This window comes from Rhinopithecus roxellana, chromosome 11, assembly GCF_007565055.1.
Source record: "Rhinopithecus roxellana isolate Shanxi Qingling chromosome 11, ASM756505v1, whole genome shotgun sequence".
NCBI lineage: Eukaryota > Metazoa > Chordata > Mammalia > Primates > Cercopithecidae > Rhinopithecus > Rhinopithecus roxellana.
The window spans coordinates 117,921,673-117,938,286 of NC_044559.1; the positions used below are offsets into that span (position 1 = coordinate 117,921,673).

The 16,614-nt window shown below is 40.6% G+C and overlaps 1 protein-coding gene across 3 annotated transcripts in view; it reads left to right on the plus strand.

The window, feature by feature from the left end:
* CACNB2 (calcium voltage-gated channel auxiliary subunit beta 2) overlaps positions 1 to 16,614 on the plus strand; it is a 406,462-nt gene that overhangs the window by 183,898 nt on the left and 205,950 nt on the right. For 2 of the 3 annotated variants that reach the window (XM_010364018.2, XM_010364017.2), the window contains exon 1: positions 15,385 to 15,676. The exons of the other annotated variant lie outside the window; for it this stretch is intronic. In XM_010364018.2, coding sequence (XP_010362320.1) covers positions 15,626 to 15,676 — 51 coding nt within the window. In that variant the 5' untranslated portion in view covers positions 15,385 to 15,625. Of the gene's footprint in view, positions 1 to 15,384; positions 15,677 to 16,614 lie in introns of those variants that run through there. 3 annotated transcript variants of the gene reach the window in all.

Genomic DNA, 16,614 nt, shown 5'->3' on the forward strand with positions numbered 1-16,614 from the left:
CATATTTTAGTTGCTGAAACTGACCTACAAAGCAAAGTCATTTGCCTCAAACCTGGTTGGTTTTTGTCTTTTTAGGGACAGGATCCCACTTTGTCTCCTAGGCTAGAGTACAGTGGCTCAGTCATAGCTCACTCTAACCTTGTCCTCCTGGGCTCAAGGGATCCTCGTGCCTCATCCTCTCAGGTATTTGGGACTACAGGCATGCACCACCATGCCCAGCTAATTTTTTAAAAATTTTTTGTAGAGATAGTGTCTGTCTCGCTACATTGCCAAGGCTGGCCTTGAACTCCTGGTCTCAAGCGATCCTCCTGCCTTGGCCTCCCAAAGTTGCTGCTATTATAGGCTTGAGACACCATGCCTAGCTGAAACCTAGTCTTTCTCTCTCCCTCCCTCCCTCCTTCCCTCCCTCCCTTCCTTCCTTTCTTTCTCTTACTTTCCCTCCCTCTCTCCTTCCTTCTTCCCTTCCTTTCTTTCTCTTACTTTCCCTCCCTCCCTCCCTCCCTCCCTTCTTTCCTTCCTTCCTTCCTTCTCTCTCTCTCCCCCTTCCCTTCCCTTTCTTCCTTTTCCTTTCTTTCATCTGGCTCTATCACGCAGACTGGAGTATAGTGGCACAATCTCAGCTCACTGCAGCCTCCACCTCTCAGACTCAAGCCAGCCTCTCACCTCAGCCTCCCTAGTAGCTGGAACCAGAGGCACACACCACCATGCTCAGCCAATTTTTGTATTTTTTGTAGAGATGGAGTTCCTCCATATTGCCCAGGCCAGTCCCGAACTCCTGGGCTCAAACAGTCCTCCCACTTTGGCCTCCCAAAGTTGCTGGGATTATAGGCATGAGCCACTGTGCCTATCTGAAACCTAGTTTTTCTTCATGTTGATTCCTACTGTGTTAATCCTGTGCTAATCTGACTCTGTTGCCTTCTATTTTCAAGATAAATGATTAACAGAATATAGGAGCTACTACAGTTATTCAGAGTTAGTGTACAGAGACAGAAAGAAAAAAAAAGCAGTTTAAAAAAGGAAAAAATTGGACTGAATGATTAGTAATAAATGAAACATGTGAATATTACCTTGAGTCAAAATTGGAAATCCAAAATGAATAATTAGTAGATGTAAAGCATTCCTCCATTGTAGTTCATGGCTTGAATTCAAAATCATGTTCCAAGGTAAATCTGCTCCATCTTGGTTATCCAAAGGGCAGTTTGGTGTTGACTTAGTTCTGCTCTTTTTTGGTAACTTATTCAAGAAAAGCAAAGAGCAGAAAGTTCGTGGTGTTTTAATCCAGGGAGAAGGAGTGGTGGAAGTAAACAGAGTTCCTCCTTCATCAGACTTCGTCAGAACTGCTATGCCCTCTGACTGCATTAGATGAAATACTGCAAATAAATTGGATCCCATTTGGTACTTAATAAGCTAAGCTCACTTGGAAGAAGTTTTACTTTTAAGATATCTTTACTTTTCTTTGGAATATGACAGTTTACCCCTCTGACCACAGGAACCTCTTCAAAATTGTATTTATGCTCCTTCATGGTAATTCAGGAAGTAGAAAGTAATGTTTTTGTTTTTGGTTTTTTTGAGACAGGGTCTCACTGTGTTGCCCAGGTTGGAGTACAGTGGTGCAATCACGGCTCACTGCAGACTTGACCTTTTGGGCTCAAGCAGTCCTCCCACTTCAGCCCTCTGAGTAGCTGTGACTATAGGCGTGTGCCACCATGCCCAGCAAATTTTTTGTATTTTTAGTAGAGACAGGGTTTTTTGCCGTCTTGCCCAGGCTGGTCTTGAACTCCTGGACTAAAGTGATCTGCCCACCTTAACCTCCCAAAGTGCTGGGATTACAGGCGTGAGCCACTGTGCCCAGTGAAAGTAATGATTTTTAAAAGCACTCCCATAGGCCACCCTTCCTTGAAGACGAATAAGTCAAATTTCCATGATATTAAAGAATGGTATCCTAGAACATTCCAGATTGGTTCATTCTGTTTGAGTTAAAGATCTGAAATATGTTCTGATGTTATTCCAGAGCACCTGTGGATTTGAGGGTCCAAGAAAAGTGACCACAAAATAGCATACCTATTAATTATATAAAGAACATGTTTTTCATAAGTATATCCATTATATTTTCACAATAAAAATAACATGATTTGCTTTCTATTTATTTCTTCAGCCTCCAAAAATATCAGATATACCTAAATGCTCTCTTGTAGAAATATACACATCTGGAAATCCTAAATTGCCCAGTCATGGTTTTTTTGTTTGTTTGTTTGTTTGTTTTGAGACGAAGTCTCCCTCTGCCACCTAGGCTGGAGGGCAGTGGCACAATCTCGGCTCACTGCACCCTCCACCTCCTGGGTTCAAGTGAGTCTCTTGCATCAGCCTCCTGTTCAAGTGAGTCTCTTGCATCAGCCTCCTGAGTAGGTGGGATTACAGGTGCATGCCACCGTGCGCAGCTAATTTTTGTATTTTTAGTAGAGACAGAGTTTCTCCACGAGACCAGGCTGGTCTCAAACTCCTGACCTCAAACAATCCACCCACCTCAGCCTCCCAAAGTGCTGGGATTACAGGTGAGGCCTGAGCCTCTGCACCCAGCCCCAGTCATGTTTTCAGTGACCACTTTTATGCCCTGTATTCTGCTGAAGACAGAAGTTTAAGGCAGTATCCGACTAACCTCTTCTTACAGATGAGCAGGGTTTGGCACACTAGGGCCTCTGGAACCAGGACTGAGGATGGCAGGGGAAGGGGGGTGGGGGGATGTGTCCTGGCAGGGCTGGTTCAAGACTCTAGGGCAAGGGGAACTTTTGTCAAATGCCTGAGGAAAGGCAGAGTGGAAGTTGAGGACAGATCAGTAGTGCCAAATTCTTGAAGCAGATAGGATATGAGAAGATGGGCTGCCTTAGAGGTAAGTGGCGAGCTTTTGCAGCCAGTTCTGGAAAGAGGACCTGAAAAGATCCAACCTCCATGTAGCAGTCTAAGAATCTTAGAAGTCATCGAATGCTGGGTTTCACGGTAGAAGTTCAAGAGCTGCAAGAATTCAAGAGTCAAGACTGAACAATGATGAAACATGAAGAGAAAAGAGGAGAATTTACATGTCCCTAAAGCAATAATTTGCTACCTTGGCCACACATTAGAATCATCTGGGGAACTTAAAAAAATCCACATGCTTAACCACGTTGCATCCCAGACCAATTAAGTTGGAATCTCATAGGGTGGGCTTCAATCGTTGGTATAACTTAAAGTTCCCTGTGACTCCACTTTGCAGCAAGGCTGAGAAAGAATGGTTTAAAGCAAACGGGAGTGTTTACCTGAGTACCTTTGGCCTGGTTTATCCACTTATGTATCATACACATTATATTCAGAGTTAGAATAATTCACAGATTAACCACTATGATACTTAAGTATAAATATACTTAAATTGCACTTAGACTGTTTGTCTACACATGCACTTAAAGCGTCCTGCTTGCTAGGGTTCAATTCCCATCATCAAAGACTGAAACCTCTGTAAAGTTTTAGTCCCCCTAATTTAACAAACCAGTGTAGCAAGACATTCATCCTAAAGAGACTTGTACATTAAAGTCGATATAGATTTTTGACTCAATTCAGTGAATTACTGTTTTATCAGGAGTTGGTTAAGCAAGCTTCAGGGCTCCCGAGCTATTTGTGTGAACCAAACAAACCCTAGGTCAGAGATTTGTAAAACTGTATATTATTTCATTGGATATGTAGAGAATAAGGAAACACAAAACCTCCGCATCTCCCAAAGACTGTGTTTATGTTGGGGATATATCCAGTTTTTCATTTGATACTCAGAGAATAGTTTTGACTTTGCAGACCTCCCTATTGCTCTCAGGGCTCTCAGACTACACTTGGAGAACCCCTCACAAGAGGAATATGCATAGTGAAAGAAGTGAGGGCTGCAAGTTCACAGATGCATTATTTTCTCATTTTCATTTGTAGGGAAATATGTGCTGTGTCATTCACTTGCAAGGATTTTATTTTTATTCTTAATTGACTCCCTAATCCTTTCTCCATTCAGCTGTGGTACTCAATGCATTCAGATTAAATGTGTGTGTTCCTCTGGGCCAGGAAGGAATAGGTACCATTGATGTGGGCCCTCAACTGTATTACAGAATAGGGTGATAAACACTCAGGAAAAACATTCTCCCTGGTAAAGTGCTAAGCAATTGTTAATCAGCATTGTAAAACATGAATGAACATCTTGCTTGTACATTCCAAAGTTCCGCAAATAAAAGTTCTTATTCTCAAAGGAGCAAGAGATGAATCCTGCCTATAATGTTTTTATAATGTGGCTGTGAATATTTTTTCTGAGTTGGTAGTCCCAAATCACCTCTTACAATTAAAAAAAAAAAGCACGATAAAAAGAAAGATATAAGCTTAAATAATGGGTCACTGTAGTCAAAATCAGGGAGTAGCCAATTATTTTTGCGATTTACACTAAGTGTGCATTTAGAAAGTAGGATTAATCTCACTACTTCACTGCAGAAATTAATGAGATGAAATCACATTGTAAAAACCATTGCTTTGTACCTCATGATCTCATTTTTAACAATCTTGTATGTCCTTGTTTTGTAGTACATTTATCCCAAATTCATTGTTTCCAACAAAATATTTTATGTTTATTTTATTATATTATATTGAATTTATAGATTTACTTTTTTGTTGTTGTTGTTTGTTTGTTTTTTGAGACAGAGTCTCGCTCTGTCACCCATGCTGGAGTGCAGTGGTGCGATCTCGGCTCACTGCAACCTCCTCCGCCTCCCGGTTTCAAGCGATTCTCCTGCCTCAGCCTACCAAGGAGCTGGGATTACAGACTCACGCCACCATGCCCAGCAAATTTTTATATTTTTAGTACAGACAGGGATTTTGCCATGTTGGCCAGGCTAGTCTTGAACTCCTGACCTCAAGTGATTCACCCGCCTTGGCATCCCAAAGTGCTGGGATTACAGGCGTGAGCCACCGCACCAGGCCAGATTTATGTTATAAAAATTCAGTTATTTATAAAGATAACACAAAGAAGTCCTAAAAATCACATTCATTATTTAATACTCAAAATATTTGACAGACTTCATATAGATAATTACACATTAGTCACATATCATGCATATGCTTATGTAATGTAGTGTGAATACAGTTATCAGATCTATTCCTTCCAAAATTCACAACATCAACAAGCTTTCGTTTAAATAAAAGTTAGATGGCCAGGTGAAGCAGTTCATGACTGTAATTCCAGCACTTTGGGAGGCTAAGGTGGGAGGGACACTGGAGCCTAGGAGTTCAAGACCATCCTGAACAACATAGCAAGACTCTGTCTCTACAAAACATTGAAAGATTAGCCAGGTGTAGTAGTGTGCTCCTGTGATCCCAGTTACTTGGGAGGCTGAGGTGGGAGGATCATTTGAGCCCAAGAGGTTGAAGCTACAGTGAGACATGATTGTGCCACTGCCCTGGGTGACAGAGCAAGACCCTGTCTCCAAAATGACCAAATTAAATTAAAATTTTTTTTTGAGATGGAGTCTTGCTCTGTTGCCCAGGCTGGAGTGCAGTGGCACACACTCGGCTCACTGCAACCTCTGCCTCCCAGGTTCAAGCAATTCTCCTGCCTCAGCCTCCCGAGTAGCTGGGATTACAGGCGCCCGCCACCATGCCTGGCTAATTTTTGTATTTTTAGTGGTGATGGGGTTTCACCATGTTGGCCAGGCTGGTCTCGAACTCCTGACCTCATGATCTGCCTGCCTCAGCCCTTTTTTTTTTTTTTTTTTTTTTTGAGACTGAGTCTCTCCAGGCTGGAGTGCAATGGGGTGATCTCGCCCCACTGCAACCTCCGCCTCCCGGGTTCAGGTGTTTTTCCTGCCTCAGCTTTCTGAGTAGCTGGGACTACAAGTGTGTGCCACCATGCCTAGCTAATTTTTGTATTGTTAGTAGAGACAGGGTTTCACCATGTCGGTCAAATGGTCTCGATCTCTTGACCTCGTGATCTACCCTCCTTGGCCTCCCAAAGTGCTGGAATTACAGGCTTGAGCCACCACAGCCGGCCATAATTTTTTTTTTTTTTGATTAGGTGATGCTGGGCACAATGGCACACACCCATTGTCCTAGATACTTGGGAGGCTGAGGCAGGAGGATCACTTGAGCCCAGGGGTTCAAGGCTGCAGTGAGCTATGTTTGCATCATTGCAATCTAGCCTGGAGAACATAGCTAGATGCCATCTCATTTAAAAAAAAAAAAAAAAAAAAAGGCGGGGGGGGAGGTGAAAATTGCACCATTTTTTTAACTTAATATTAACTGAGAAGCCCTAGAGATTATAACTGTTACCACTAACTGCTTGAGATTCTTGCATAAAGTCTTGTTCCTCCAATATGTTTAGTAGAATAACAGCTCTGGAACTGTTGATTTGAAGACTAAGTCACTAGCCTCTCTCTAGGTGATGAGTGGAACATCCTCTCTTAACAGCAGAATACTCAGAGCCTCAGGCCTATCAGGTAACTTAGCCAATTAGTTAATGGCAACAGAGCCGGGCCTAGCTCAGATCTCCAAATCTAAATCTGGTGTACTCTTCACTGTGCTGAATGAACTTCAAGTTCTCCCTGGATTGTGGGCCAAATCATATCACTCTAAAAGTACCAAGTGTGTGGCATATTGGCAGCCATGCAGGAGTCGATTGGGGACGGGGGGTGGGGAACAGTGAGGGGGAAGCACTCTAAGCAGGTAGAAGAGACAGGGCGGAGGCCCCAACACAGGAATGCTCTTGGCTCAGTCCAAGGACAGCAGGACACCAATATGGCTGCAGTGTGGGGATGAAGGAGCAGAGAGACAGGAGAGGAAGTCTGAGACGTGAGTGGAAGCCATATCTCCCCAGGCCCTGCAGGCCACAGTTGTCTCAGCTGCGGCAAGGAATGAGTAGAGGACTTTAATTTTAAGCAGCAGGATGATGCAAGTGGTCCGTGCCTTACGAAAGACCTCTTTAGCTGCTCTATGGAGATTGGACAGCATCCAAAGATGAGCTGGGGATATTGCTAAAGGGAGTGGTGGTGAGAGGTGGCAAGGCAAGGGTTGGATTTGAGAAATACTTTGGAGTTAGCATGGACAGGACTTGGTAAGTGTTTAGCTGGGAGGATGGGGGAGCATGGGGGTGCTGTTTGCTGTAGTATGAGGAATTAGTAGCTCTTTTGATCACAGAAAGATCAAGAAGTCTATTGGAAATCCATGCAGAGTCATCAAATCGGCACTAAATGCAACAATCTGGAACTCAAAGACCTTAAATATTTAGGAAAACCTGACCTTGCAGAAACGAAGAGTATTTCAGGACTACAGAATAAGTATTCCTTCAGCATAGGTGAGAAGTGAACATTTCAGGAGGAAAGCTCTTCGGACGGCAGGCCAGAGAAAGGCTGGGAAAAGAGGATTAGGAAACAGGACGAGAGGGGGTATCTAAAAAACACAGTGGGACAAAAACAGCACTTTATGTAACCTCCCTAGTCCCCAGCACACCTTGTATTATTCTGTGGAAATTGTATTAAGGAGAAATATTGAAACGTAATACATTGAATTAGTTAGATTCATTTAACTACTATAGAACATAATCTGCAATTCATTTACAGTTAACTCTGAAATGATATTTAATTCATTTCAATGGTATGAAAAAGGGACTTACCATGTTAAATGCAGGTTACAAGTACCAAAAAATTACAAGCTATTATTTTCAGTGTCAAATTTACAATACAACAGATCTATCGGGCTGGGGAGTAAAGGAGTCAAAGAAGGCACCGAAATACCCTCTGCTCCCATTATTTCTAGAATTGTTTGAAGTGGCAGCTTTCATGAAGATAAAATCATTATGCCTCTTCATTAATAACAGTAGGTTCTCATTTTCAAGTGTATCTCATTCAGCAGTAGGGATGGGGGGATGGGAAAAAGTCCTTTTCAGTTTTTGCCGTTAGTTGTAATATGCTTGAAACCAACATGCTGTCTCAAAAAGGCTCACTTATTTGAGTGGCTCTGATTTGAATAAAGAGTCTCATCTTATCTGAAGCTGCTGAATTGGAGGCAGGATTGATCATGGCTTCTTAGAGGGATAAAATCTGAGGAAGAGATCTCCACAGTACAACTACTTGCCTTAAATAGTACAGCTTTGGGACGAAAGCGCTTTGCTCTTCTCAGTCAATAGCAGTAGCTCAGTTGGAAATTTTGTTAACGTTAAAAAAAAAAACCGTTAGCAACAACATAGATTGCTATGTTGAAAGAAAATTCTATTATGTCTGTGACTATTTCCGTCTTGTTTTTTTACTATGGCATGTGAAATTGTTTCCTACTTTATTTTTTTTGAGAAAAGGATGTGTTCGCTGTTGTTTACCAAAAACACATGTGAGTCTTAGTGTGTACACACAGTAGAGTTTTGTTTTGCTATTATGATTCACTGTCTGGCTCACACATACCATAATTATCCATATTTGTGCACATAGCATGGCCTTGTATAATCAAAGATGACACTGTTGAGGCATAAACTCTAAACTGGGGTGTGATCAAGGGAATTTTTTCACAATCCTGTATGGTTGGATAAATAGTCTGGACTTTGAAGTCTGGACTGACCACTTGAAGTATGTGACCTCCAAAATTCTGCATTTTTTTTGTCGTCTCCTGGCAACATAACATATTTATACTTTGGCCACCACCTCCTCTTCCAGAAAGGTCTGCTGCTGTTTTAAAGTTTAAAACAACAAATGAGAAAGTCGTCTCTATTGAAGGTTCAGAATTCCTGAAGCTCGCCTCTCTGCTTTCTGTTTATGTCGACGGGTAACAGCAATGCTGGGTACAAATAAATCAACAGAAAGAACTCTTCTCTTTTCAGATTAGTGAGCATGCATCTTTAGTTATTAAAACAGCACTCCAGGAGTTTTCTAGTTATAGTGTCATTTTCATTAAGCCCTTTTCACCGTTTAGCAAATACAACTTGGGGGCAAGTGACGGGACCAGGGGATGGAAGGAAATTGGAAACAAGCTAAGGACAAATGTTCCAAGGTGTGAATATAAGCTGAGACTACAGAAACCTCAGGTCCTTCCGTCTGAAATCTGACACCCAGCTACTCCACTGGCCTCTGTGGGCTTCTCCCAGAATCACAGAATAACTGGGCACTTTACTGAGATCCCAGGAGCTGCTTTTGAGACCCATGGTGGTCTGGTTTTTCTCCTCCTGCATTTTGCCTCTCCAGTCTTCTGTCCTACTTTCAAGCAACCTCAACAAGATGGAGAAAGAATTTGGATTCCACATTCTGGGATCTTAGGTTATACTTGAAAGCACTTCACATTGACAGCTTTGACGTGAAGGGCACCTTCAGTTCTGACTGGTTTCTCGTTCTCAGCACTATGGACATATTGGGCTGGGTTGCTCTTTGTGATGAGAGGCTCTCCTGTGCGTTATAGGATGCTGAGCAGGAACCCTGGCCTCTGTCCACTAGATTCCAGTAAACTCCTCACCCGTCCCCATTGTGGCAAGCAACAACGGCTCTAGAAATTGCCCAATGTCCCCTGAGGAGTCAAAATCACCCCCAGTCCAGAACCACTGAGTTACAGCCAAGGAAATTAACGTTTATTTGGCAATTCTGGTGTGCCAGATGTATACTGGATGTTTTATGTGATTCTGGCAATTATCCTTTGAAGTCTTATCCTCTTTTTATGGATTAGGAACCTGGGAGATGACAAGGAGAACTGCTGTTTTGTTTCGTGCTTTCCTTTTACTGATTTTCTGGTACTCAACAATGAAAATATAACCAGAAAAATTATTTTATACCTAGGAAAAAAACCCTGAAAAATGCTATTTTAATATATTTATCCCATAATATGACTATGCATTTCAGACATTCATTACCTAAGTTACAGACATCTAATGTGAAAACTCGTCAGAAGTATGAAAAGTGAAATTAAAAAAAAACTGTTGGACATGGACTTAACCACTTAAATTAAGGTTGCCTTTCTTTTTCTATTCTCTTAAACTGGCAAGTGACCAAATTGTCTTGGATTTCTTATTTCTTCTGGTATCAGCCATGACAAATTATCTCTCATCTAAACCATCATTTTCACAGGGTGTGATGGCTCACACCTATAATCCTAGCACTTTGGGAGGCCAAGGTGGGCAGACCACTTGAGGCCAGGAGTTCAAGATCAGCCTGGCCAACATGTTGAAACCCCATCTCTAGTAAAAACAAGCAAACAACAACACAAAAGTAATTAGCCAGGCATGGCGGCACACTCCTGTAATCCCAGCTACCTCAGGAGGCTGAGGCATGAGGATTGCTTGAACCCAGGAGGCAGAGGTTGCAGTGAGCCAAGATGCTCTGTAGCCTGGGCAACAGAGCGATACTTCATCTCACAAAAAAAAAAAAAAAAAAAATTAAGTCCATCACTTCCTGTCTCACCTGAACCTCAATTATTCTCTTTTCTGAGTTTCAATCTCAAGTCTATTTCTCATTGACACGTACATTTTTTCCTCAGTTTTTCCTCATTAGTTTTTCTCTTTATGCTCTTCCCAAGGACCTCAACAAAATATCTCTCAGTCTCATCTGCGAGCCAGAAAACACACACACACACACACACACACACACACACACACACACACAGTTATTTAGTAGTAGAGAATGTATAGAAGCTTGAAAAGGCTTTGAAAGTTCTGTATGTTCCATTTAGAATTTACATCCTCATCCTTCTCTTCAAACCTCAGTTGCTTTTGGTTACCCGAAATCATTATTAGTTAACATTTTTCTGTTGTAAATATATTTTAATGGCATTATAAATTAAAGTGGGCTGGGTTTGGAAAGCTAATACTCAAATATGCCATTGTCAGAAGAGAAAGGAACTATGGTTTCAAATTTAAAACTGGCGTCCAAATATAATGTTTCCAAACTTTCAGAACATTTCTTTCAACAAATATAGATTGAATACAGGCCAAAGCATTTTTTTTTTTTAATTCATCAAAGGAGCCAGCATGGTTAAGCTAGTTTGAAAGATTATGGGAAAGGTTTAAGTATTTTTAGTCATTGAAAGAAAGAACGGTGGGCTGTGATTGTTCAGTTAGATACAAGAACTGGTTAGTACTCCCCAGAACAATAAAATGATGACTTAGGATGGGCCAGACGTGGCGGCTGATGCTGTAATCCCAGCACTTTGGGAGGCCAAGGTGGGCAGATCACCTGAGGTCAGGAGTTTGAGACCAGTCTGGCCAATATGGCAAAACCTTATCTCTACCAAAAGTACAAAAATTAGACAGGTATAATGGCAAGTGCCTGTAATTCCAGCTATTCGAGAGGCTGAGGCATGAGAATTGCTTGAACCCAGGAGGCGGAGGCTGTAATGAGCCAAGATCGTGCCACTGCACCTCAGCCTGGGTAACAGAGCGAGACTCCATTTCAAAAACAGAAAAAAAGAAGATGACTTAGGGAATAGTCTTTCCTACAAGACAGCAATCATTTGCATTTCTTCTAGACCAATTTATTTATATTGGACGAATTCATTTGCATGTCTGTCAGTTTTTGACAAGTTAAAGTCTATCCTCACAGAGATAAAAAATATCCTAACCCATAATAAATGCTGAGTTAAACAAAGGGTTCTAATTTCCCTAGAAAATTAGATAATCCTTGGTTACGTGTTAGACACTGAAACTTTATTTGAGGTTGAAAAGTAATACCAACCCACTGTAGAAAGTTTGAAAAGTACTAAATTTTTTAGAAGGAAAGAAAAAACAAATACCCTCACACCACTACTCAGTAACCCACAACAACTGTTAATATAATTCATATGCTTTCTTACAAGTTTCTTCTAAATATTTTTAACAGTGGAATATTTATTGTAAAAACAAATTGGTAGTCCACTTTTTTCTTTTGCTTTTCTTTTCTCTTCTTTCTTCTTCTTCTTTTTTTCTTTTTTCTTTTTTTAGACAGGTCTCACTGCCATTTCCCAGACCGGTATGCAGTAGCATAATCTTGGCTCACTGGCCCCTCGACTTCCTGGAGTCGAGCAATCCTCCCATCTCAGCCTCCTGAGTAGCTGGGACTACAGGCATGCACTACTATGCCTGAGGTCTTTCTTTATTGTCCAGGCTGGTCTTGAACTCTTGAGCTCATGTGATCTGTTCATCTTGACCTCCCCAAGTGCTGACATTACAGGTGTGAGCCACCATGTCTAGCCTACTTTTTTCTTTTATTTACTCTTACCTATTGTAGCATTTGTTATATAACGGAAGTGTCTCATAAGCATTTTAATGGCCACAAGGGTCTAGCACTTTTTGTATCAAAAATTTTTAACAGGTTTTCCTAACTTTAAACACTTATTTATTATAAATTATTTCAGAATATAAAGAAGCATAGAAAATATTATAATGACCAGTGATGTAGGTATGACCTAGTTTTGAAAACATATTACTGATAAAACTGCCCCTTCCCCTCACTAACCCTTCCAAATATACTCCTCTCCAGACATAACCACCATCCTGGATTTGGTATTCATTATTTTCATATTTATTTTTTACATGTTTTACCACTTACATAAAATATATAGTATTTCTGCATATTTTCAAATTTGCTGCAAATCATGTCATAGGTTCTTTTTAAAAAATGTCTCTATATATTAAGGTGTACAACATGATGTTTTGATACTCATATACACAGTGAAATGAAACTGGATCATTATCTTGTACCATGAACAAAATCAACTCAAAGTGGATTAAAGACCTGAAACCATCAGATTCCTAGAAGAAAACATTATGGAAAAGCTGCTGAATACTGACCTTGGTAATAATTGTTTTAAAACATTACACCAAAATCTCAGGCAACAAAAACAAAAATAAACAAGTGAGATTACACCAAACCAAAAAGCTTTCCCATAGCAGAGGAAATAGTCATCCAAATGAAAAGGCCGCCTGTGGGTTGGGAAAAAAATATTTTCAAAATACATATCTGATGAGGAGCTAATACCCCAAATATATAAAGAACTCACAGAATGGAAAAAAGACATAACCTGGTTTTAAAATGTACAAAGGACCTGAATGGACATTTCTCCAACGAAGACATAAAACTCTGGCCAACAAATATATGTAAATGTATCAACATCACTAATCATCAGGGAAATGCAAGTCAAAATCACAATGAAATACTAGTTTACTCTTGTTAGGATGGCTGTGATCCAAAGGACAAGAGATAACAAGTGTTGGTGAGGGTGTGGAGAAAAGGGAACCCTTGTACACACAGGTTCTTAAGGTACCTTACAGTTCCCAAACTTGCTTTTTCTATCAACATTGTGTTTGTAGGGATTTACTCAAGTAGGTAACTTCCGGACCATTCACTTTTACTACTGAATAGTATCCAAAATTTTATCCACTTTTCTGTTGATATGCATCTAGGTTTTTTCTTCCTCTCTTCCTCTCTTTCTTTCTCTCTCCTTCCTTTCTTCCTTCTTTCCTTTCTTCCTTCTTTCCTTCTTTCCCTTTCCTTCTTTCCTTCTTTTTTTTTTTTTGAAACAGGGTCTCACTCCACCCAGACTGGAGTGCAGTGGTATGATCATAGCTCATTGCAGCCTCTACCTCCCAGGTTCAAATGATCCTCCCAACTCAGCCTCCCGAGTAGCTGGGACCACAGGCACATGCCACCATGCCTAGCTAATTTTTAAATTTTTTTGCAGAGATGGGGTCTTCCTTTGTTTTCCAGGCTGGTTTCAAACTCCTGGGCTCAAATAATCCTCCCACCTCGGCTTCCCAAAGTGCTGGAATTATCGGCGTGAGTCACCACGCCCAGCCTGTTTCCTGTTTTTTACTACAGCCCCTCAGTGTAGCTAGGGACATTTCGTTCATGTACCTCCCTATGTACTCATGTGAGGGTATCCCTGGGTCTAAGTACTTGGGCATCAACAGTTTCATTATATCCTGCTAAATATCTAATGTGACTGTACCAGTTTATACTCCCACCAACAGGCTGGGCACAGTGGCTCATGCCTGTAATCCCAGCACTTTGGGAGGCCAAGGCGGGCCGATCACTTGAGGTCAGGAATTCGAGACAGTCTGGCCAACATGCTGAACCCCCATATCTACTAAAAAGACAAAAATTAGCCAGGCTTGGTGGCACTCGCCTGTAATCCCAGCTACTCAAGAGGCTGAGGCAGGAGAATCGCTGGAACCTGAGAGGCAGAGGTTGCACTGAGCCGAGATCATGCCACTGCACTCCAGCCTGGGCAACAGAGCAAGACTCCGTCTCTAAATAAATAAATAAGATATACTCCCACCAACAGAATGTGAAAGTCTAGTTGCTCTGCATCACAGGCTTACGAACCTTTTCTGTAAAGGGCCACGAAGGAAATATTTAAGGCTTTGTGAGTTACATGGTCTCTGTTGCAACGACTGCTCTTGTAGCACAAAAACAGCCATGGAGCATACATAAACCAACAAGCCCATATGTTCCAATAAACCTTTATTTAAGAACATTGATTTGAATTTCATGTAATTGTCATGTGCCACAAAATACCATTCTGTTTTTTTATTTTTTCCCCAGTAATTTAAAAATGTAAAACACATTCTTAGCTTGCAGGTTATACAAAACAGGTGGCTGGCTGAGTTTGACGGTGGGCCATAGCTTGCCATCCCCTTCTTGACATTTTCACCAAGATCTGAGATTTTCAGGTTTGTAAAAAATATTTCCACCATGATGGATGCAAAATGGTAAAACTGTGATTTCAGTTTGTATTTCCTGATTAGAAAGGAAGTCCCGTTTATTGACCACTAGAATTTTATCTCCTGTGATTTATCTATTCATGTCTTGCTTTCCATGTTCTTTTAGTTGTGAGTCTTTTGATTTATAGGAGTTCTATTTCCTGGATGGTAATACCCGTGTGTGTGTGTGTGTGTGTGTTGCAAGCATGCTCTCAGAATATTGTGTTTATTATTTCAATTTTTAATGCTGTCTTTTAATATAAATAAGCTTTTAATTTAAAAAAGTAAATATCTCCAAGTGATACTCATTTGACTGTGAAAAAAATTAGATTTTGCATACACACTGAGAACTTGAAAGGCAATAAAAAAATAAAGATCACTTTCTTGTGTGCAAAGGAGAAAATATTTCTTCAGTGGGTGGGAGCAGAAAAATAGTTTTACTATTATTCCAGACTTTTTCAGGGCAGTAGTTTCTTTGAATGCCAACAGCTTATCCAGTTATGCAACCTATTGTTCTGTTCTGAAGAAAGGATTCTCAAGCAGCACTGGAGTCCTGGCTGCCCCAGGGACCTGTCGCATCTGATACTAATGAAGTGTTACTCTACTTTGACAAGTTTGCAGGCGTCCGTCCGTCTTCCAAGCCAGCTGACGTAATTCAGAGGAGAATAAGACCCTCCCACTTGCGTTTGTTAATTGACTTTGGTGAGCTCTTCTGCTCTAACTAAGTGGTTCTGGAACAGAGAGCTGTTGTGATCTGACGAACTTTAGAAAGTCACACTAACTAATACTACACACCCCAAGCCAGCAAGAAAAAGGAAAGCAGTTGCTATGCTGTTCAGCAAAGCAAGACTTGGCTGCCTTTAGCTAGTCCTGAATTTTTGCTCCTGTGAAGAAAATTCCTGCTGGAGTGCTGGGCGCACTTGGAATTGGTCTAGCATGCTTGACAGACGCCTTATAGCTCCTCAAACGAAATACATTATTCCTGGGGTAAGCATACGGGAGAGAAGCCGGCCAGATGCACGGTGTGGTTTAAAGAAAACAGGAATGCATAGAACTGTTGCTGAGCTTGAGCTAAAATCATATTAGTTACTTAACTTTTTAGACTTTCTTATCTTGCCAGAAATGTTGCCATTCACAGTGTTATTACTTGAATGCTGTGGTGATTTAAGCAAGTGAAACTGGAACTCTGGTTTTAAACTGTATCTTACTGAGCTTCATTTAGTAGCTTGGATAGAGAGTCCAGGTGCAGACAAATTTAGTGGAAAATGAAAATGCTTTTTCCAGCTATAGACCAGCACTTGTCTTGAGTATCATTCTGACAGCCTAGCCACTGAACCGTTTGTGTGTCTGAGACTTTTCTGTGTAAATCACGATGGTCTGACTTGCTGTTTTGCTGCAAATTAAGATTTTTTTATTCTTCGTCACTTTAGAAGTTTTGAATTTAATAAAATACAAACATGAGAGTCTAAAGTTTAAAATACTTAAACATAAAGCTTTGCCACACGAGGACTGACTGTTTGGGTCTTCGGATTTGGTTTAGAACTTTTAAAGAAAAGACCATATTATTATTTATTGGTGCCTTTTTAGGTAAGGATGAAAACGCGCACAGAAGAGTCCTGAACCTAAAACGAAACCAGAGCCTGTAAAAATAAAAATCATGAAGTTAGAAATATTTGTGCTAATAGGACATGAAAATACCATTTTAATTTGTCTAAAAATTATTTTAAGTACTTCTTTTGTTTCTAATTGTTCCAACCTATACTAAATTTAGTATAATAGAGAAAAAAAATACTTGCTAGGAAATACCTTTGTGATCATTTCTTCTGTGTTGTATCGTATAAAACTGGAAACTGAGATACTTTGCTTTATCTATGTGATTTTGATGATTCTTTTATTAGATTTCACTTTAAGTTTTATAAAGATAC